At 35.1% G+C, this 23,443-nt stretch overlaps 3 protein-coding genes across 5 annotated transcripts; all 3 read right to left on the bottom strand.

Annotated features, from left to right (window-relative positions):
* Positions 1-630: 630 nt before the first annotated feature.
* On the bottom strand, positions 631-8,570 carry tcte1 (t-complex-associated-testis-expressed 1). 2 transcript variants are annotated; one of them, XM_052586536.1, is made up of 5 exons: positions 6,301-8,570; positions 5,974-6,152; positions 4,154-4,722; positions 3,234-3,683; positions 631-942 (listed from the first exon to the last, which is right to left on the bottom strand). In XM_052586536.1, the coding sequence occupies exons 2-5, from the start codon at positions 6,140-6,142 to the stop codon at positions 781-783; spliced, it is 1,350 nt and encodes a 449-aa protein (XP_052442496.1). In that variant the 5' UTR covers positions 6,143-6,152; positions 6,301-8,570; the 3' UTR covers positions 631-780. The 2 variants fall into 2 exon arrangements, with proteins under 2 accessions (XP_052442496.1, XP_052442495.1); XM_052586535.1 differs by having other exon boundaries at positions 5,974-8,570.
* Positions 8,571-10,900: 2,330 nt separating this feature from the next.
* LOC127984063 (E3 ubiquitin-protein ligase rnf8-like) lies at positions 10,901-17,823 on the bottom strand. Of its 2 annotated transcripts, none has more exons than XM_052586534.1 (8): positions 17,556-17,823; positions 17,209-17,337; positions 15,836-16,525; positions 14,131-14,193; positions 13,959-14,048; positions 13,560-13,667; positions 12,443-12,654; positions 10,901-11,333 (listed from the first exon to the last, which is right to left on the bottom strand). In XM_052586534.1, the coding sequence occupies exons 1-8, from the start codon at positions 17,682-17,684 to the stop codon at positions 11,291-11,293; spliced, it is 1,464 nt and encodes a 487-aa protein (XP_052442494.1). In that variant the 5' UTR covers positions 17,685-17,823; the 3' UTR covers positions 10,901-11,290. The 2 variants fall into 2 exon arrangements, with proteins under 2 accessions (XP_052442494.1, XP_052442493.1); XM_052586533.1 differs by having other exon boundaries at positions 12,450-12,654.
* A 1,234-nt stretch (positions 17,824-19,057) lies between these two features.
* LOC127984062 (alpha-1,6-mannosyl-glycoprotein 2-beta-N-acetylglucosaminyltransferase) lies at positions 19,058-22,816 on the bottom strand. The gene is made up of 2 exons (XM_052586532.1): positions 22,695-22,816; positions 19,058-22,577 (listed from the first exon to the last, which is right to left on the bottom strand). Exon 2 carries the CDS (start codon positions 22,449-22,451, stop codon positions 21,210-21,212), a length of 1,242 nt encoding a protein of 413 aa, XP_052442492.1. The 5' UTR covers positions 22,452-22,577; positions 22,695-22,816; the 3' UTR covers positions 19,058-21,209.
* Positions 22,817-23,443: the final 627 nt, after the last annotated feature.

Genomic DNA, 23,443 nt, shown 5'->3' with positions numbered 1-23,443 from the left:
TTTGATTTTCATTTCATTGTTTAAGGTATAACCATTGCAATGTTTTTATGCAATTTTTTGTATTTACAAAATACACTTTTATGTGTTTATTAAGCTTCAACTATTTGAGTTTTATATTGCAAAACATTTAATTTTTGCAAAATGAGTTTGTTTCTCCACCTCAGCAGCACTTACGTGCATCAAATCTTACAGTGCATACATAAATATGCAAATTAGTGCATACATAATTAGATACTGCATAATTTGCATGTTTAAATATATTTCTAATTTGTCATATAAAAACAGTCTTAATGTACTGTGATTAATCAACTTACTAAAATATGACGTAATAGAAATATTTAACATTTGTTTAAACATTTTTTATTAAATTTTTAATAATGTACTCTTATCTAGATATTAATTTGGTAAACCTTTTAGATTTTCAGTTATGCTATTCTATCACACCCGGGTCATATGTCACAAAATCAAAAGAAAAAAATAGGAAATTATATTCTGCATATATAAAATAAAGCATATATAAAATAGCATCATATATAAAATTCCCCTTTCAAGTGAGGATTAATATAATATGAAATAATAATAATAATAATTGAAATATTCACTTTATGCAAAATACATTTATTATTTTAATTTTAGGGTGAAATATGAACTATGCAAAGTATATTTATATCAGTCAGTTAAATGTCTGTAAGGTCTTGCTTCAATAATGATAGAGATAGTGAGAGCGATTTTTTTATTTGTGTACGATGTTCTTCATTGGCTCAGATTTTGACACTGGGATCATCCTGGTGTTTGATTTTTGCATGCAGCTTGGCTCTGATTGGTGCGCAGAGCCTGAGTGATGCAGTACTCACTGTCCTGAGCCACATCGGTCAGCCGAAGGTCACACTCCACCAGACTGCTGTTGTGGGACATCCCTTCCTCCAGAACCTTCCCTCCGTCCTGCAGGAGACACACAGAAGACGTGACGTCTCGTTTGGTGCAGAGAAATAACTGTGTGTGCGGTTCATTAAAGAAGTGCTTGGGTGCCTTTATGTCATCCGAGGCTTCTTATTTTAAACCAAAGTCCACTCGACCCATTTTACTTCTGTAATGTGACATATTTCTAGTATATCATATTAAATAAGTAGATTTCAGAGCAAGACTATTGTGAATGAATGTAAGCTGTGGTGCATGAGTATAAAAGTTAAAAAAGGATATTTTACCACAACAAATACAAAACAGTGGAGAACTATGGCAATTTATGAAGACCTACCACACGGTTAAAAGTTTGGGGTCGGTAAGATTTTAAAATGTTTATGAAAGAAGTCTCTTCTGGTCACCGAGGCTGTGTTCATTTGATCAAAAATACATTAAAATTGTGAAATATTTTAAAAATGTTAAATAACTGTTTCCAATGTGAATATATTGTAAAATATAATTTATTTCTGTGATCAAAGCTGAAATTTTAACATCATTACTCCAGTCTTCAGAAATCATTTTAATCATATTTTTTATATTTGCCTATTTTTCTCTGATGAATAGAAAGCTCAAAAGAAGAGCTTTTATTTAAAATAGAAATCTTATGCAACATTATACATTTTTTTATTGTCACTTTTGATCAATTTAATGCAGCCTTGCTTTAATACAAATATTAAAGTATTTTTCAGCAAAAAAAATGCAATATTATATAATTTCTTTTAATTGTTTGTGAAAATAAATTCCATATACTGACATTGAAAGTATCCAAATAAAATTGTTAAATTGTTAAATTAAATAATTCATTACCTACAATGATTAGATATTTTAACATGAACTAATAGCCCACATTTAGGTGGCTTAAAAAGAAAAAAGCAATATCAGAAAAAAATTATGAAAGATGCTCTGATGAATAATTGACAGTAAGAGCAGAAACAAAGAAAGACACTGTTGACACTGCAAGTGCAATGTTTTTGATTAATTCATTCCATCTTTAAATAGAAAACATAATTCAGTATGAGACTTATTATCAGATTTTATAATTATCACCAAATCTCTCTACTGTAAACAGCACTTTATGAATCTCAAGGTCGAAGTACTCTGATGACAAAGCATATCACATTTTGCCGCTCGGCTGCACTGAGACGCTCTCAATCTGAGAGAGCAGACTAATGTTTCTGAGCTCTTTCCTGAATGAGACTCGATTGTTTGAAATATGATTATATGATTATATGAAATATGACTCGTCCAACATGTCTATTAGTGCAGCTGTGAATACTTCAACATGAACCACAGGCCTGCATCATCACATATTCATCTCTTTATACACAATTAAATGCTTTAAAAAGTCCTTTGTTTCTCATCGATTACATGTTAAACAGGAATAGTATAAATAAAGCAAAATTGCAATATGATGTTAGGGTGTGGTTAATGGTTTCAGAATGTTAATAATGCAGTTGGTGTTTTGTTACTATATGTGTAATTAAATTACATTTTTTGCATAAATTTAATTTGTTTTGGATAATTGTTCAGAAAACAGGATTTTATATCTTTTACCTGAGACGCAAAATAACAGATGAAAGAAAGTCTTGTTTTTTGTAAAACACACACAAACACACACACACACACACACACACACACACACATATAGACAGAAAAAGTTAATGATAAAATTAGAAATATTTAATTAATACAAAGACAAAACAAGCTTATTTTTCCTACCTAATAGGCAATATTTTTTCAAAAAACAAGACTTAATATTTTGTTATTAAAGATGTTATCCCCCCCCCCCCCCAAAAAAAAATATATCCAATTTAATTGGTTTATGGAAAAAATAATAATTAAAAAAATTAAATTTTTGCCAATGAGTTAGTGAAAGAATGAAAAAAGTGAAAAAATTAAATTACTATGAAGGGTAAACAAGTTTTAACTTTCCAATCCCAACGGTAAATATTTTTCTCATTTCAGCATAAACTTTAATTTGGATATTTTATACAGAAAACAAGACTCTCTTTCTAATGTGATTTCACAGAAAGATGTTAAATACTGTTTTACGTAAAATTATCTAAATTAAATGAAGTTTATGCTAAAAATAAGCAACCAAAAAACAAATAGATACTTGTTTTTTATTTTTGCATGTTAACTATTGATCAAATTTGTATTCAATATTTGTTATTTATTTTATATTTAAATTTTTATGCACATGTTCCAAAACCAAGCTGAGGAATAAAAGGAGAGTAATGTGTTGTAATGCTAATATTCTGAGGTGTACTCACAACTCCCAGTTTGTTGTTGGACAGGTTTAGGTTCTCGAGGGTACAGTTCTCCACCAGGGCCTGAGACAGCGCCACGGCCGAGGGTTCGGTCATCTTATTTCCGCCCAGATGAAGGTTCACCAAGGTCTTGTTCTTCACCAGAGCCTGAGCCAGAGCTTGACCCCCTTCATCCCCGATGCGGTTGAGCCTGAGGTTGAGGGACATCAGGCTGGTGTTTCTGGACAGAGCATGAGCCAGCGCCTGAGCTCCTGGACCTCTGATCTGGTTGTTGCAGATGACCAGCTTCTTCAGCTGACTGCGGTTCAGGAGCTTTCCGATGGCTCGGGCTCCGCGGTCCCCGATGTGATTGTGTGAAAAGTCGAGCTCCTGTAGAGACGGGTGATCCAGCAGTTGACTCACAAGCAGACAACACTTCTCATCGTCCACCTTACTGCGATGGATCCTGAAGACCTGGTGCAAAACGCCAGAATTTTACAACCAAGTTACAGTATTTTCCGGACTATAAGTCGCACCTTTTTTTATAGTTTGGTTGGTCCTGCGACTTATAGTCAAGTGCGACTTATTTATCAAAATTAATTTGACATGAACCAAGAGAAATTAACTAAGAGACATGAACCAAGAGAAAACATTACCGACTACAGCCACCAGAGGGCGCTCGATGCTGCTCAGTTCTTCTGTAGCCTTCACTGTAAACATAGAGCGCCCTCTGGCGGCTGGAGATGGTAATGTTTTCTCTTGGTTCTAAATAAATGCGACTTATATATGTTTTTTTCCTCGTCATGACGTATTTTTGGACTGATGCGACTTATACTCAGGTGCGACTTATAGTCCAAAAAATACGGTAAATCTGAGTTCTGAGAAACCTGACATTATCATATAGTTTTAAAAATACTGAATACTAATAATAACAGTAACTGAACCTGTAAAGTCTTGCAGGAATGAAGGGCTTTTGCGAGGGATTCACAGTCTCTGAAGGTGAACTCAAACAAGTTCCACTCGAAGTTCATGCCGCATCCTTTCACGCCGTACACCACGCTGAGCTCTTCCAGGTTCGGAAGTTTGTCGAGCAGAATACGGAAATCGAAGTGATCCACCGAGGGTCCTTCGCTGCCCGTGTCGCTGGCACAATCCGAGCGGTCGTCCTCGTCAAACCGGGCCGACTCTCGGATGGGTGGCAGCAGCTGAGAGACTCTCAGTCGCTTCACGTAGCTTCCACACAGTGGCACCGCGTCCAGGACTGTCCTGGTGTCGGTTGCATCTGGGATGAAGTATTCAATGATGTTCTCTAGGTGACGCTCGAAGAACATGCGCTTCCAGCTGTTGTCGTAGGTGGAGACGTCACTGACGGCCCAGAGAGCCTCACAGCAGCGTTTCCAGTAGCTCTCGTCACTGATGAGGTTTGCAGTGATGGTCAAGGGAAGAGACGTTGGTAGTCGCTGGAGGACGTATGCTTTGTAGTTGGGCGTAAGTTCATCCAAAATAGGTTTCTCTGCAAAATAGCACAGTACGGGCTTTAATACAGGCTGAGGATATCTTTTCATTTAAATCAAGACACCACATGGTTTTTTTTTTTTCATGCACTGCATGGTCAGGTTTTACATTTAATGCTATTTGGGTTTTCATAACATGCTTCAGCATCCAAAATGTGATCTTGGTGCACAAAAGCAGTCTGAAGTCTCTGGGGTATATTTGTAGCAACAGAAAAAAAATACATAGTATGGGTCAAAATTATCGATTTTTCTTTAATGCCAAAAATCATAAGGATATTAAATAAAGATCATGTTTCATGAAGATATTTTGTACATTTCCAATAGTAAATATATCAAAACTTAATTTTTGATTATTAATATGCATTGCTAAGAATTCATTTAGACAACTTTAAAGTCGATTTATTTTATTTTTTTACTTCCTCAGATTTCAAATAGTTGCAGCCCAAACAAATATTGTCCTCTGAACAAACCATACATCAATGGAAAGCTGATTTATTTAGCTTTCAGAAGATGTATAAATCCCAATTTTCCACTCAAGACCAGGGTCACAAATACACCTACTGTACAAGTCTTTATTTTATTGCACCTTATCTGTCTGCGTTTGCATATTTCAATCTCTTTTATAGGCTATTTTCTCAAAATGAGATTTCTCCTTGACTTCAGCAACACTTACATGAATCATATTTTGCTATTTTATTCCTATCTATATTCAGACAGTTTCAACAGAGGGATCTGTTCATAAGTCATTCGCCTGATTTTGCATTGTATCTATTTGTGTCAGTAGATTGCAATCACAATACATTATGAAAATGTTCACAAAATTATTTTTCTCAACTTCTTCAGCACTTTTAAACACCAAAATTCCTATCTATATTGTGAAGGTTTTTACAGAAGGGTTTGTTTTATTATTTCAGTTTATCTATTTCTGTTTGTCAATTTCAATAGAAAGTTTCTAGGGATACTCAAGGAAATAGAATTAGTTTACCAAATTTACCAAAAAGTTTTTGTTTACATAATATGTGTGTATATTTATTTTGTATATATACATAAACACAACTCTGTCAGGGGAAGTCGTGGCCTAGTGGTTAGAGAGTTTAACTCCTAACCCTAGGGTTGTGCATTTGGCATTATCTCTCTTATTTTGTTAAAATTATTCACGTTTTCACAGATTCTGCAAGGGGTTCACAAACTTTTGCATGCCACTCTAGTTGTATATATGAAGCGTATAAAGTTGAAATGACATGGTTTACCTCTGAAATGTTTTATGATGTGTTGTAGACAGAGAGTTGTTAGCAGAGGAACCAGCTCCAGGGACCACTCGGGATCCTCCGCGATGATGCTGCGCATCTTCCGGCCGTCAGCGGCGGCGTTTACCGGCCTCATGCTCCCGGTTCTCCGTGAAGACTGACTCCGAGACATGCAGCTAAAACTGGCCACAAAACAAGAAGCTGCGACAATAAATAGCTATAACTCGGTCATTAGTGCTAGAGGAGGTCTACAACTTTTTAAGCATATTATAGGTTTTAAATAATCTATTCATTAGATAGTTAAATAGATTCAAAACGTTAGCTACTCACTTTCAGTTTCTCAGTGAAGTTTGTTGTTGTCGTGGTAACAGACACGTGCCGTGCGTCACGCGCTTACACTGTAACTTAATCTGAATGTGTGAATCAGACTCACCAGTGATTAAAATATTAACCATAATTAACACCCTCACACTATGCAAATGCAAGAAACAGAAGAAAAAATGAAGGACGAGGAAAGATATAAAATAAAGGCAAAACGTCGTTGAAAGTTTGGGATATGCAAGGCTATAATATTTCATTAGATATGATTTAGGTTTCGTGTTTTGACATGAAATAATTAAAAAATAATATATATTTCGTTTAAAATGTCATTCATGTGACAGGTGATATTAATAACGCGACGATGCATGTACTTTAATTCATTTCTGGATCACGTCTCACACTAAATAACACTTCACATGTGTTTTGCATTGCACACAAGCCCATGAATTCACTTCAGACAGATGCAAATCACTGAGAATGAGGGCATCACCTCAGAACCAGCTGAGGATTTCCCTTGTGTGATGCATATCTGGGCCATGTCATGCGAATCAAAATATTCGTTAAAAAAAATATATTTATTTTATTAATATGAGTTGCAAGACTGTGTAAATAGCAGAAGGGAAACATTGCTTTAAGACAGACAGTTATTTTTATAGCAATGCATTGCATTATAAACATGATTTTGTTTACAAAACTCTGAGAATGGGAACATTACATTTGAGAGAGGTTTCACACATCTGAAAATCAGGTCAAACTTCAATGCATCACACTGATGAATCTGACCGCAGCACCTGCACATGAGGAGACAGGCAACGTGGGGAAAACATCCTCTCAGTGATGTTCTTATGAATGTTATAAACTGACAACAGTGCTATAAGGCAGCGAACTTCGTATAAAATGCAAGGATTGCAATCATCTAACAAAATTGTCTAATGCAGTGAAGAATCACTTGAAATGTCTAGGCCTCACTTCATCCAGAAAGTAAGCAAGTAAATAAAATGTTTTGAAAAATTAAATAAAAATTAGAAATTTTGCCTCAGGTACAACAACAAAAAAGCTTGAGTCAATATTTATTTATTATTTATTTTGACATTACAGTTATGAGAACTGGAGGGAATATATGTTTAATAACTGCCATAAAAGTAATGTCACAACCCATTATGAAAATGTTATTTCTGAATGTTCTCTGAATGTTAAAAACATCATTACGGGATTCAATTATCTTTGTATTATTAATAGATAACTAATAATATATTCAGAGAATGTTCAAGGTTAGATGCGTATATTTAGAGTGATGTTATCCATGGCATAGCTTACCATAAGACTGTCTAGACAAGCAGATGCATAATCAGCGTTAGACTCCAAACACTCATCATGTTCACGCCAACCTCAGCATGAACAACTAGACACAACCTGAAGCATCTCCAGACCTCAGCAGCAGTTTTGAGACGTGCTGCAGGATGAAGGCACCCCAAAACTGCGAGAGAAGAGATTTCAGCCCTCTTCAATACACATCCATTTTGCCTTAAAAGCTAATGTCACGCTAACTCTATGCAACCACCAAAATATTCAAGCAAGGCTGCAAATTCACAGAACAATAATCCAATTAAAGTGCAACAAAATCAAGTTTAAACTTGAAATTGTCAAATATTAGCTCAACTGCGAGATATAAATCCACAACTAAAAAGTTATTTTCGTGAGATATAAACTCGCAATTGTGAGAAAAAAATAATAATTTCAAGATATAAACTCAATCATGAGATATAAAATCAAAATTGTAATATAAATTCGAAACTATAAAAAAAGTTATTTTCGTGAGATATAAACACACAATTGTGAGAAAAAAACGTATAACTGCAAGATATAAACTCATTCATGAGATACAAAATCAAAAGTGCGAGATATAAATTCGTAATTCTAAGAAAAGTAATTATTGTGAGATATAAACTTGTAATTGTGAGGAAAAAAGACAGAAATGCAAGATATGAACTCGGAATTGTGCGAGATATAAACAATTATGAGATACAAAATCAAAATCGCAATTTTAAGAAAATTATTGTGAAATATAAACTCAGAATTGTGAGAAACTCAAAACGGTGAGCTATAAATTTACAGTTCTAAGATTAGTCGTGAGATATAACCTTGCAATTGCAAGAAAAAAATCATAATTGCAAGATTTAAATTCATTTTTGAGATATATATACACACTCACAATTCTGAGAAGAAGTCAATTTTAAGATATACACTCGGAACTGCGAGATATTTACTCAATTGCGAGATATAAATTCGCAATTATAAGAGAAGTAATTTTCGTGAGATATAAACTTGTAATTGTGAGAAAAAAGTCAGAACTGCAAGATATAAACTCATTCATGAGATACAAAATCAAAATTGCGAGATATAAATTTGTAATTGTGAGATATAAACAACTGCAAGATACAAAATGCTAGATATAAACTCGCAATTATAAGAAAAGTAATTATTGTGAAATATAAACTCAGAATTGTGAGATAAACTCAAAATGGTGAGCTAAAAATTCGCAATTTTATTAGTCGTGACTCGTGAGATATAACCTTGCAATTGCGAGAAAAAAGTCAGAATTACAAGATGTAAATTAATTTATGAGATAAATGCTAGCAATTCTGAGAAAAAAAAGTAAATTTTTATATATAAACTTGGAATTACGAGATATTAACTCAATTGCGAGATATAAATTCGCAATTCTAAGAAAACTCATTACTGTGAGTTATAAACTCATAATTGTGGGGGAAAAAGTCAGAATTGCAAGATAAAACTCAGTCTTGAGATACAAAATCAAAATTGCGAGATATAAATTTGCAGTTCTAAAAAAGTCATTATTGTGAGATATAAACTCGTGACTGCGAGGAAAAAAGTCAGAAATGCAAGATATAAACTCGGAACTGTGAGATATAAACAATTACAAAATACAAAAGAAAAATTGCAAGATATATACTCGCAATTATAAGAAAAGTCATTACTGAGAAATATAAACTCAGAATTAGATAAACTCAAAATGATGAGTTATAAATTCGCAATTTTAAGATTAGTCGTGAGATATAACCTTGCAATTGCGAGAAAAAAGTCTGAATTGCAAGATGTAAATTCATTTATGAGATACATGCTCGCAATTATGAGAAAAAAAAAAGAATTACGTAATATATAAACTACAACTACAATAAAGTCAGAATTGTATTTTTGTGTAATTCACAATCCTCTGAAAGAAAAGTTCTTATTAGATAAAAAAAAAAAAAAAAAAAATCGCAGTTACCTTTTTTATTTTTTATTCCGTGACTGCAGCAAAAACCCAGAATCAGATATAAAACAAGGTCGTAACTGACATGCCAATTAGTTGCAAGAAAAATGTCATAATTTTGAGATTTTTTTTTTTATGCCATGGCTTCCATACTTCAAAGAGGTCACGACCTCAACATTACTCCCTCAGCCCCAAGTCAATCGCTTCTCATGGTTTGATCATTTCACCAAAACCTTTCTAGAAAGAGATCAAGTCACTCACCGCCTAAACCACCAATGCAACACGACAAGCAAGAGAGACAAATAAAAAGCTGCGGGCGAGAGCGTGGCTGCCACGCTTCTCTTTACGACACATCAATGATGAGCACGCAAGAGCTAAGGCCCGAGTGCAGCCCGGGGGCGGCCGTCACTGTCATGCCAGTATAATCCCACCTGACAAGAAACACGCTTTCCCAGTACTGCTGCACTAAAAGACTGGAATGACACAGAAGGGCTGTAGATGTTGGCTGTGAAGTGAGCTCTCCATGCAGCCCAGCTGGGTGACTCACAACACTGGCGTTCAACATCTGCTTCAGAGTCACAGATCACCAGACTCTCGCACGGTTCAGTCAGATCCTGGCCTTTCAGGACAAGAAAACAATGCTCCAGTTGGAAGAACAACACACCAGGCAATAAATTAGTTTGCACAGATCATCTTTGAAGATTTTTGGGTGTTTCCACATGAAAACGTTGCTGACACAAAGACAAGTTTCAAAAATGGTGCATCTTTTAACAAACTACACCTTTTTTTTTTTTCACCAACAAAAAAAGTTTACCACTTAAAGTTAGTTTATTCAAATCACTAACCTGAAATATGAGCTTTAGAAATAGTGATGCTTGACTTAAACACTACTAATCTAGAGTTAAACAAGTTACTGTTACTGCTCAGATAAAAAAAACTAATGCAAATGAAATTGAACATTACTTCCCATAAAAAGTAACTAAGTAATGCATTAATTTTTTTGTGAGTAATATAAAATAGTAATGCATTACTTTTAAAAGCAACTTTACGCAATACTGGTTATAGGCTTGGACAAAAATCCAGATAATGCTTCCAAATACATTCAAAAGAGATCAACAGGCCTATGCTGATCAACATTTAATATCACACTGCTGCCCTCTTGCGTCAGACACCGGAAATGACCAATTGTTCCCATAACAATCAACAATCATTACAGCAATGCATTATAATGGGAATGACATAGATTTGTCACATCATTTGCTTTCAGAGTGTGTTTAACATAAGCTTTTTCTTATCTTCCGAGCTGATTTTGGGAGAAATTCCATGGGATTTAAATGAGATAAAAAGTACTACATTTTTATTGATAGATGAAACATTTTCAAATTGCCTACAAAAACGACTTTCTGTGCAGTTCTGCATATGTAAATCTGAAGTTCTGTACAAATGTAATTAAAACAACAAGTGCAAAATAATTATAAAGTTTATTTTAACAAGAAAAGTCACAATGAGCTACTAACATAAAAATAGCATGGCTAAATGAATCCAAACAAACGAGCTGTGCCGGTGTTCTTCACGTGTGTTTGTCAGAGGTAATCGTCCTCATCAGTCGAGGACGAGTCGTCATCGATGGGAAACTGATCCAGAGAGCCGTTCGACTCGGAGGAGTCCAGGAACACGGAGCTGTCGCTCTGAAAGAACGTGTCGCTGCTGTTGCTGTCGCTGTCGTCATTTATGACCACGACGGCTGGAGAGACGCTCTCTTTCTGACCTGAGAAGAGTTTATAATTTGTGTTTCAGACAGGACTTTGTACTTTTAAAGCACCTTTTGTATGTAGAGGACTTGTATTTAAGCACACACCTGATCTTGGCAGTTTAAGCAGAACAGCTGTTTGTTATATTGTTGATTTAAAACAAAACACTTAAGGCAAAAATGTATTTTTATGCACTGCTCAATTTGAACAATTTTGTCTATTTGGCTTTTCATAGCATGCTGTTTCCGATTAGTGTAAAAAAACAAAACATCCAAAATACACATTTATTTTAGACAAATGTAGCATTGCATCACTTGCTCAACAATGGATGCTCTGCAGTGAATGGGTGCCGTCAGAATGAGAGTCCGAACAGCTGATAAAAACATCACAATAATCCACAAGTTAAACACATATTAAAGATTGATTTGTTATTTTAGCTTTTGTTTGGAGTGGTGTGGATTATCGTGATGTTTTTATCAGTTGTTTGGACTCTCATTCTGACGGCACCCATTCACTGCAGAGCATCCATTGGTGAGCAAGTGATGCAATGCAGCATTTCTACAGATCTGATGAAGAAACAAACTCATCTGCAAATTAAATAAAGGAATCATATGATGCTGCTAAAAAGAACATTATTTGATGTATTTGATTAAATGAAATGTGTTTATGCGGTTTAAGGTTCAAAAATCACATTATTGTTTCTCCTCTATGCCCCGCCTTCTCAAACCTGTCGATTTTTTACATGGCACATCGGTCTGATTGCTCAGCTATCCAGTGTGTCGTGATTGGCCGAATACCTCAAGTGTGTGATGGAAACATACTCTGATGCCCTGTCCGGCCGGAACAACGAGACATAAACATTATAAACATGATTTATATTAGTGTCCTTTTTTGGAAGACCAAACAAAGTAGTTTCGCTTTCTGGGCAACATTATGCAAATCTTCCCACATAGTGATGTAGACATGTGGGGGGCGTGGTTAACAAGGTGTTTTAAGGGGCGTGGCAGAGCCTTAACTTTGATAAAGAATGTCTTTGGGGTTTGAGACTTTAATCTTTGCAACTTTACAGATCTTCTTTACGCACCAAGTGCTTGTAACAGACGGTGGATGCAGTGATGTCACGCACCTCTCACCTTTCCGCTCGTTGATCAGCGCCAGGCGTCTCTCTCTCATGTCGGCACTCAGGTTCTCCACCATGCGGTCGATGCAGTTGTCCAGGACCAGAGAGCGCGTCTGAGACGTGATGGTCTGCCAGCAGATGGGACACTTGTCCTTGCGTTTACGCCACTCTCGGATACAGTGCTGACAGAAGCTGTGAGCACAGTTCAGCGTCACCGCCTGAGGGTCAAAGGTCGAGAGAAATAAGCGGTTAATTACCATCTGATGTAGAGTGCACGCAAAACTGGAAAAGGATACCAAAACTCTCAAAGATTTGGGGTTTAATCTATTTTTGTGGCGTTATTTCACACAAATCCATTTTGAACACTGTGACAACAAACTGCGACTGGTTCCTTTACATCACAATACATTGCAAAATAATCAAAAATAAACTATCACTAAAATCCAACTTAGCGAGATGGCAAAGACTGAAGTAATGATGCTGAAAAATATTCATTTAAAATTTAAAAATATTCCACAATATTACAGTTTGAACTATATTTTTAATCAAATAAATGCAGCCTTAGTGAGCATAAAATACTTCTTTCATAAACATAAATAAATCTTACCTCACACTTTTGAGGTAAACAGAGATAAACTGTACATACATGCCACTGGTTTTCATATTTTGCTATAATGCATTGATTCAAATGAACCTCAGCATGAAAACATTCTTCCATTCATAAAGTTTATTCGTTTAAAAAAAAGAAACCTATTGCTCAAAATAAATAAAAAACTAAAAATCCAGGATTCTTTCTAATGTTTGTGGAAAAAGTTAATTTGATAATATAATTAATAACTACACCGCTATCTAAAAAGACACTGAACTTGCAAAACAAATGGCTTCATGCATGCACTAAAAATGATTCAAAATAGAAGTCAAATCATGCAAGTAAAAATGGCTCTGAAGCATTGTTTGTTTTAGATCTGTTTAAATGCAAACATGATTTCAGTGCACCTTTTGGGCCTTTGCATACTTCCAGTGGAGTTTTTGACACTTGCAAACTTTTTTTTTTTTTGTGTCAGCGTTCTCCCCCGTCATTCCTGCCTATGATCACATGACCTTTCACATCAAGTGTTTTTACCTGAATGAAGAGCTCAGAACAAATACTGCACTGCAGTTCACTCTCCAGCACTTCAGTCATCTGTGTGACCACTTCCTCTTTCTGAGCCTTGGCCTTTTCTTTCTCTTCCTGTGGGAGAAGGTTACAAATGATGGCACAGGACGGGTTGTTCTTGATTATTTTTAGGCATTATGTCATAAAACGAATCTGCTGACCCATGAAGAGTCTGATGCACAACTCATTTTAGTCTATAAACGTCTGAAGCCTGACGGATCACGTTACACTTTCATTACACAGGAAAGAACAGCTAGGAAATTCAACAGAAATTCACGAAAAACAATACATTTTCATGTTCTGGCAAAACCTCTGTCATTTAGTGCTCGTTTATCCTCACTTATTTTATTTTCATGCTCGAGCTACCTTTGTAACTTCCAGCTCCTTATCTTTGGCTTGAAGAACTTCCTTGAATCCTTCTCGAGCGTGTTTGAGCTCATCGATAACTTTCCGGTGCTGGCAAAGCAAAAGAAAACACTATGTAATACTTACACTTAAGCTCATAAAATACTGAAGATGTGCAGTTTGTTTCTCGTACCTCTTTCAACGCCTCCTCAAGTTGTTTTTTCAAGCCTTCCTCATTCTGCTGAGCTTTTTCAGTCTTGGGAAAACACAGAAAATGTATATAAATGGCTTTATTTTATGATCCACAACCTCTTCTTATGCCAGAAATAAGTGGTTAAATGATGATGATGGTCATTTTATTAATACAGTAGATCATCCGAAATTACCCAGGAAATTATTGGAGAGAACTAACAGAAATGTATTTAGATGAAGCAGAAGCTTTTGAATCTTTTAGAAAATCAAGCATGTTTTCAGCAGATCATACATCTTTGATAAGCAATGCATTTCAGCTACAGCTTATGCTTTATTAATTCATCTCAATGTGTGATGAGATGAAGATGATCGGGACTCTTAATGGGAAAGAGCAACATAGATATAAATATTAATATAGTAAATGTACTAATCCGAATCTTGTCACAATGATGCTCTAGATACAGCTCTGAAATTCATGTGGTATGGTGCTTAGATTTTGTACTATAATATACCTTAATATTTATTAATATTTAGAATTAGCTTTTATTTTTGTATATTTGGTTTGTGTGTTTTGTTATGCGTTTATCTTTTTTTATTTTAAATATTATTTAGCTTTAATTAATTTTATTAATTTTAGAACATCAATTTAAACTTATTTCAGTTGAAAGTTTGTTTTTCCATTTAAATGATTTTTTTTTACTTAAAAAAAAGAGCAATGCGCTCTAGATATATTCTTAAAAATAAATAAACAAAAACTAAATTAAATTCATAAAAAAGTAAATATCTTTATCCAAAGCTCAGTGCCTTGTTCCTCTAGATGAAATTATAATTTTATTTATATTATGTATAGTAATATATTTACAGCATTATTATTTTTAAACTACTATTTTAATCCTTTTTATGTTTTATATTTCTATATAAATAATTTTTAATTAAAATTGTATAAAAAACTTGCTTTCTTTTTTTTATAATTTCAGTAATTTTAGAACTTCCGATTCAGTTGTCAAGGAAACATTTCTAATTCAAATTTTTATATAGTATTCATCTAATATTCATATTTTATTTCAGCTAAAAGTTGGTTTTTCATTTAAAATCTTTATTTTTTTTTTTCATTTAAGCTTTATTTCAAATAACAAAAATATTGTCTGATGATCATGGACTCCAAATGGAAAAGGGCAATGCGATCTAAATATATTCTTAAAAATAAACAAATAAATAAACAAAAAATAAATAAACAATTAAACTGATAAAAAAGTAAATCTCTTCATCCAAACCTCACTAAAAGACATTTTATTTCATTATTTATAATACAACTATTTTAATCCTTTTTATTTTATATTTCTATATATATATTTAAATGTAATTCTATACAAAAATTGGTTTAATTTATTTACATTTTAGTAATTTTTTTTTAACTCCGATTCAGTTGCCAAGGCAAAATTTCTAATTTTCATTTTTCTATAAAACTCATCTAATATTACATACGTTTTTCCATCTAATATTCATCTTTTATTTCAGCTTAATTGCAAATAACAAAACTTTTATATAACATTTTTATTACAACATTGGCCATCTCAGCACTTTCTCTGTAGCCAAAACTGCATACTTCCATACTACATCCTAACTCATAAGAGAAGTGTGCATATGACGGATATGGACACTGTATTATACGATGAGGCCATGGAAGAGGATTTCAGTGTGCTCACCTCCAGACGTCGCTCCTCCTCACAGAAGGATTTCTCCAGGGTCTCCATGCGTTTGAGCGCCTGCTCCTGCTGTGACCTCAGCTGACCCTGCAGCATCTCCAGCTGCGTCTGCAGATCCTGCTTCTCCCGCTGTCTCTCCGGCGTCTGATGCTCCAGCCGCTCCAGCTCCGCCGCGCGCTTCTGTGTGTGTCCCACACGGCCCTTCAGCACCATCAGGTTCCTGTTGTAGCGGTGCACGCTAGCCAGCTGCTGAGTGCTTTCACTGCCGGCGCTCGAGCTGCTTCCAGCTTTATCACCGCTTCTGTCCACCTCCAGGGGTTTAGAGAAGAACTGCTCTGTTTCCCGGCGTTCCTTGGACGGACACGGCTGCGCACGCGACTTATCCGGGTCGGAGCTGCGGTACAGCTTGGATTCGGAGTTCTGCGTGGGACACGGCTCCGACTCGTCTCCATCGAACTTACGCTTTGAGTTTTTCAGTTTTTGGGCGACGGAAGCAGCGTCGGATTCTTTGCTCAGACTCTTACAGAGGAAAGATTTGACATCATTGAAGTTCCTCTGGACCAGGATGTAGTCAAACTCCACGGGGTTTCCGTCAAGAGGGACGCCGAGCCGCACAGAGTCACCCTGCTTGAGTAAAAACGGGTTTCCAGCCGGGATCCGGCTCCCATTTATCCACACGCCATTCAGACTCTGGGTATAAAACAAGATAGACATTTTAATAATCTACAACATTAAACAAACTGTTTTATATTAACATGGCAGTTATTTTAATATTATTTATTGCTGTCAAACGATTAAAAGCAAGCAAAATAAAAGTCTTTGTTTACATACTTATATATATATATATATAGCTTGCTTTTAATTGTTTGACAGCACTAAATAACATTAAAATAACTGCCATGTTAATATAAAACAGTGTTTTGAATGTTGTAGATTATTAAAATGTGTCTATCTTGTTTTTATATATGTGTGTGTGTGTGTACTGTGAACATGTATATATAAATACACACATACAGCATATGTTTTTGTAAATATTTACATGGGTATATTTATATTCATAAAAATTATATCATATTTCTTCTAATATTTTTTTCTGTAGAAAGACAGACATGTATAGTAATGAAACCCAAAATATTAAATATCATGGATGAATATTGGCTGAATAATCAATTTTTTTTTTTTTTTTTGAGCCAGAATACAGGGGGGTAAAAATGACTTCAGAAAGATGGAATCATCATAATGTTATTATTATTATTCTTTTACATAGAGATTGATAGAATTTTTGTTGCATTATGTGCCAACGGTGACCGTTTCATGTTCTTTCTCCAAAGTTTGCATGCATATCTTAATAGACCAACAGACAGACACTAAACCTTATTATCCGTCACGGTCCACTCTCCATCATCATTTTTCTTGAACAAACAGTGAATTCTGGATATCATCAGTGGACAGATGCTCGACAGAATCTGATGGGTCACATTTAGACCACGACCAACAGAAACCTGAATAAAAAGAGAGAGAAAACCAATTAGCAATCATGAAATCAATCACATATAAAGTGTTGCTTTAACTCCCAACACTAACGCAGGTCAATTTTGTTTTGATTTGTAATAAATCTGTTAAACTCTTGACTTTGCCTCAGAAAGCTGCATGTCAAATTCAGTTTCTAAAAAAATAATAAACAGATATAAATAGATGAGGTTTATTCAGAAACATTCACCTCCGAGGCCTCGAACAGATGCAGCCAGTCGCGGTCTCTCCCCACACGCTGCAAACACCATATTTTGTCATTTTTAGAACATTCTTCATCGGTGTTTAATGAAGGAGGATCTCCAGTCTTTTCCATCATTCCTGCGCCATTAATTACCGTGAAGTTATATTGTTTTTATCGTGAGTTTTCCGCCGCATACCGCCATGAAAGAGTTTTTCACAAGAACACATCGCTTCCACTCTACGCTCTGTGCGCGTCACGTGACACCCAGCGGAGTCTCTGATTGGCTGCGAGGGTTTCGGGGTTGAAGATTATTGGCTGAGCGCTTTAGACTCTGACAGTTGGTCCCTTCTCCGCCAGAGGGCAGTTGTAGGCTCAAAGAACCGAATACTTCGATGAGCGGCATTTTAAATGCAAATATGTTTTTTGTCTCAATACATACAAATATTATGTTTTAACATTTTAAATAATTGTACATTTTACAGGTTAGTACCAGACTTAGAAGTGTAATCGAGGGCAGCAATTTCAATAAAATATATTTTTTAAACCCTCATCGAATTAAGCACAAACGCTTGTGATTGTGTCATCCTGAGAAACGCTGAGAAAAGTAACATTTGTCAGGTGATAACCCATGCGACATTTTTAACAATAATTTACGCTTAATAATAACACTAATAATACATATCAGTAAATAGCTATTAAATTTAAAATATTAAAAAATATATATAATTTTTAAAACTAACGAATTATCTGACGATTTGGCGATAACATTGTAATAACTGCTTCACGCTCATTGCTAATCAAGTACCTTATGCTTTGCTTTACTGTATTTACCATACAGTACAGCTTTACTGTAATTACCATTACATATGTACTATATATATATATATATATATATATATATATATATATATATATATATACATTTTCTATCATGAGCATAGACTGTATAAAAAGAGCGGATTAGCATATTTAACGCCCCCTAGTGACCGCGATACACGATAATCACTTAAGATTTTATTTTTTAGTTTTTTTCAATATAATAATATCTAAAATACTACTTTTTTCCTCATATCCTATCATTATTTCCTTACGCTTATGATCTTGCAAATATAAAGTAGCATTATTGTGGCTGTGTATGGTGTGTACTGTGACTCTGTAAAGCTCTCTGGAAGTAAACAAAATAAGGTTATCTTATCTGAACAGAGCTTACAGTTAAACAAACAGAGCAGACAGAGAAAACACAGCCTGCTTATTATGAAATTAACTATAAATGTTTCATTTCAAATGATAAAATCATGGATTTGAATCATTTTAAAGAATAGAAAGACGCCTGATGATTATAAGCCATTCACAACCTCCTTCCTCAAAACATAATCTTCTGACAAGTCTGATAAAATATTGATAAAATTCATATAAAGTATTTTTCCTGCACTGCCAGTATCTAAACACAGGTCAGGCACATAATTATAATAATTTATACCTTATTAAAGAGACACAAACACAGAATATGTAATTATTCCGACAATCTATTATATACAAACTCAGTTTTAAAATGACAAACACTCAAAAACAACAACAAAAAATCATCAAAAGCATACCCCTTATTCATAAATTCATGACATGATAAATGCATCTTTGGCTGAAAGCTTAAAGAACAAATCTGAATATGGCTTTAAGAGCTAGCATTATGATTTGTTTTTGGAAACAAATCATACAAGAGAGATTGCATCATTAGAGAAATCAATCTCTCTCATGCACACTTACAGTATTCACCCAAAACACAATCAAAGAACACATTTCAGATCCACTTCCACAAAAACATTTGGCAACTCTTTTGAGCATGTCAGCTTTTCCTCCCTATAGGTATAACGGAAATCACAGAAAGGAAACACACAGAGAAGGTCAGCTGGAAAAAAAAACACGAGGTCCACCTTTGTATCTTCCAAATTCTCCAAACCAAGCACAAAGGTAAGTTTATTTGGCTTCATGTCAAGGCTGTAAAGATAGCATTTCACAACATATATAATTCTTCCATCCCAGGAACCCCCCAACTTCTAAGAGTCTCAGTTGGGAAAATAAATAGACTCTTGCATGCAGTTTACAGTGATTATGGATAAACATCTGGAGCCAAACCTGTTTGACTGATGAAAATCATAGACTAAGTTCTGTGCAGTTATTCCAGTCTTCCATGTACATTTAAGCAAGATATTAAACACAATGTTAGACAACAAAGTAGCGACGTGTGAGAAAAAAAGAAGAAATGATCTGAAGAAACCCGGATTTGAAAGGATGCAAAGCACAAATGCAAATAGCCATATGCAAATTTAAAAAGAATGTTTACAAGGCACATTAAACACAAATTCACACATCTAAATACACCACCAAAATATGTCCCTCTGTTAAAAAATAAACAAAACAAACAAACAAAAAAAACAAAAGATCTTTCATTTTTAAGAAACATCAGTAACAGAAGACAGAAGGAATGTTACATTCAAACTATTGTTTTTTCTTTTACAACTAACACCCATCTGGATGTTGCTTGCTGGAAGGTTTATGATTTGTGCTGATATTGTTAAAATGCACTGTAAAAATGCATGTTTTTGCACCGTGGACAATTTCCCTATGTTCAAGTGTCAGTAATATTCAAATTATGTAAATCTGCTAAAGTCAGGTCTCAGGAAACATATTCAGGTCACCACAAAATCAAACAAGAAGTGTGTGTTTTGTTTTTTACACTATTGTGCTGTATGCATAAAAAATGGAGCCAGTGTTTTATCAAAACTATTAATCTGTTTAGTTCTGTGACATTTGTAACACAATTAAGCACATTTCCAACTACAAATTATCATTATCGTAATGCCTAGAGCTAGTGATACATCATTTAGATCGTAAAGCATTCATTTATCGTGGTATTATCACTCGAAAAATTGGTGTAGAAACATTTAAACTCATAAATTGCTTTTAAATTTCACATTTAATTCCAAAGAAAATGCACAGTGAATTAAGCATGACATTTTTTAAATGTACCAAATCATATTTGTTTTATTACAACAAATGTTTAACAGTGTACTGGCTTTAGTGCATGCTCTTTAAAAATATATATAGTATAGTAAATTTTTACTATACAATGCATAGCAAAAAATTTTATCTGAAGTTGTAAGATTCCTGGAGTCGTGTTTTACAAGAAAACACTATTTCAGTCTTACCACAAAACTTGTTTTTGATTTTTTGTGAAATTTACAATCGATTTCCTGCGTGAAAACTGTAAAGCATACACTGAAACTATTTTCCCCCAGAAATTTTTCTAGTAAATTTCACATAACATTTCTAAGAAATGGCAACTTAAACTAAATTAGACGGGATTCTTTACATTTTTAAGAAGACTGATAAAGTCTTTTCTCGCGGACCTTATAATATTTTATATTTATAATGTATAAATTCTCTCTCTCTCTCTCTATATATAGAATATTCAGAAGCATTATACTGTAACAAGAATATTTAGTTATTTGATTGTTTGTGAACATTCGACCTGTTTTTTGTGAGATTCATCCACATTATGCACAATATACACACCATTATAGCTCACATTTTCCTGTTTTTGGTGAAAGCTAAACCTGAATCATTAAACCCTGATTTTCTGAATAAGTGAAAGCGTCCAGCTCAGAGTCGAACCGCGTAGTTGATGCACAGCGTGTGGTCGCGGACGTCCCCCCATCCTCCGTTCTTCATGTGAGGCTGATGCTCCACCGACCCGTGGTCTGTCAAGGTCAAAACCGGTGGGAAAAGAGCGGTTTGCACCTCTTTAAGCACTGCATCCACCCTCTCCTGAGCCTTTTCCGGTCGGCAATCCTCCTTCTGATGCAGGCCGCAATCTCCCGTGTGAAGAACCCGGCTTCCTCGAGCCACCAGAACCTTGAGAGGTTTAGAGATGCATGTCCCAGACAAGCTCTGCAGGGTCCAGTCCCAGTTATAATCATCATAGGTGCAGAATGCATGATTGCATCCCATCAGTTTGTAGTAGAGCTCTCTGGAGATGCCCATGCCTATGTTATGCTTGGTGGACAGCCATCCCGCCGTCTCCGTTTGGCTGGAAAGCTCGTGGAAGCCCGATAAACTGTCATGGTTGCCTACAGCGAGGATGTCGCAATCCCCGCATTTGGTTTTCCTGAGCTCGCCCATGGATTTGAAGTATTCGTGGAAATCTGGGAGAAGGTAGTTGTCTTCCTCGATGAAGACGACAAGCCCGTTGTATCCCCGAAGCACCCGCACTCGCTCGAACACGAAATGCAGTTTCCACCACCAATGGTGTTTGGTTTGGGTGATGGACGCTTCTCGGTAGTGTCCGTACGAATCCGGGTGCTCCGCGTTCAAACAGCCCTTTTTCACAGCGTCCTCCTTCGATATGTCTCTCGGACAATCTTTGGGATCCTGTCCTGGGAATTCGTTGGGATACAGCTGGATGCTGTAGGGGAAATAGATCTGGAGGACCCTGCAAAAAGTGATTCCTTTGACTACATCAGAGACTTCCTCTGAGAAATAGTCGTGGCTGAATATCACAAGCGTGTTTTGGATTCCAATGACTTTTTCTAAGGACTGTATGAGCATTTTGAGGTACGCCGGACGATTGTGGACTTGCACGACGACAACAACTTCAGGATCCAATGGAAACTTGTCTCCATTCTGAATGAACTGCCGGTAGTTGCTGTCATAGACGGACTTCCTCATGTTCTCAATGGTCCCGTAGTCGAATTTAACCATTATAGCAGTCTGAGAGACCTCTTTTTCTGTCACCTCCACGTTTGTTTCATCTTTAGTCCGTCGTAAAGAGTAAAACAACATTAAAAACACAATTAAAATGACAAGGAACGCAATAAAGTTCTTCTTCAACAACCGGAATCTCATTTTCACAGCCGAAGCACCATAGAAACCAAACGCTCGGGGTCATATGCTGCTGTTATGCGTCTGATGTGGACGTAATCCGGGCATTTCAACAGCGAGCGAGCGTTCAGGTGAAACACAGACGTCGATCTGTCAAAAGAAGTTTATTATGAGTGAGTTTACACGCGACTCGTAACGCGGCGCGTGAGAAGATGATAAGTATATTTTATCATAAGTCTGGTAGTTTGTAAAGCGAAAGCTACTCACCCTCATAAAGTGTCATGTGCAACAAAGTTGGAAGCAGGAAGAGAAAGTGCAGAGGATGAGGAGGTCTCTAACGCTGACGTGTTCTTACAGTCGACACGAGATCGCTCCTCCTCACTCCAACAACACACTTATTACGACATACTTCAGATATGACTCAAAATGTAAATAATACCTGCTAAAACATCATGCACTCGTAAAGAAATAGACCATTTTATTTGCTATACCGTCGTTTAGTTAAAAAATAATAATGTAATGAAATGATGTGTTGAGGAATTCGATGTTTTATATCATTATGTTTAATGTAGCTATATTACGTAAACATAAATGTTAATATAGGCTACACACACACACACACATACACATGTGTGTGTGTATTCTATTAATATAATCATTGAATATGTGTGTAAAACATTATGTAAAACATTATGAAATGAAAAAAATGTGTGTGAGAAAATATATAGCATAAATTACATACATATATTAATAATCATATAATTAATTCACATAAATAATATTTTACTTGTATTCATATATATATTTTTTTATATTATATTATATTTTGATTTTTATAAAAATTTATTAGGATATTAAACAGCATGCACCTGTATTAAATATATATAATTGAAATGATAACTATAAGAGCTTTAAGTTCATATGCAACAATATACAAAATTCATTTTAAAAAAATGTAGAAAAATGTTTAGGTTTACAGTTCAAGACAATTTAATTTAATTTAATAAATGGAAATA

Source organism: Carassius gibelio, chromosome B20 (genome assembly GCF_023724105.1).
Source record: "Carassius gibelio isolate Cgi1373 ecotype wild population from Czech Republic chromosome B20, carGib1.2-hapl.c, whole genome shotgun sequence".
In the NCBI taxonomy this organism is placed as follows: domain Eukaryota; kingdom Metazoa; phylum Chordata; class Actinopteri; order Cypriniformes; family Cyprinidae; genus Carassius; species Carassius gibelio.
This window is presented reverse-complemented; position numbering and strand designations above follow the sequence as displayed.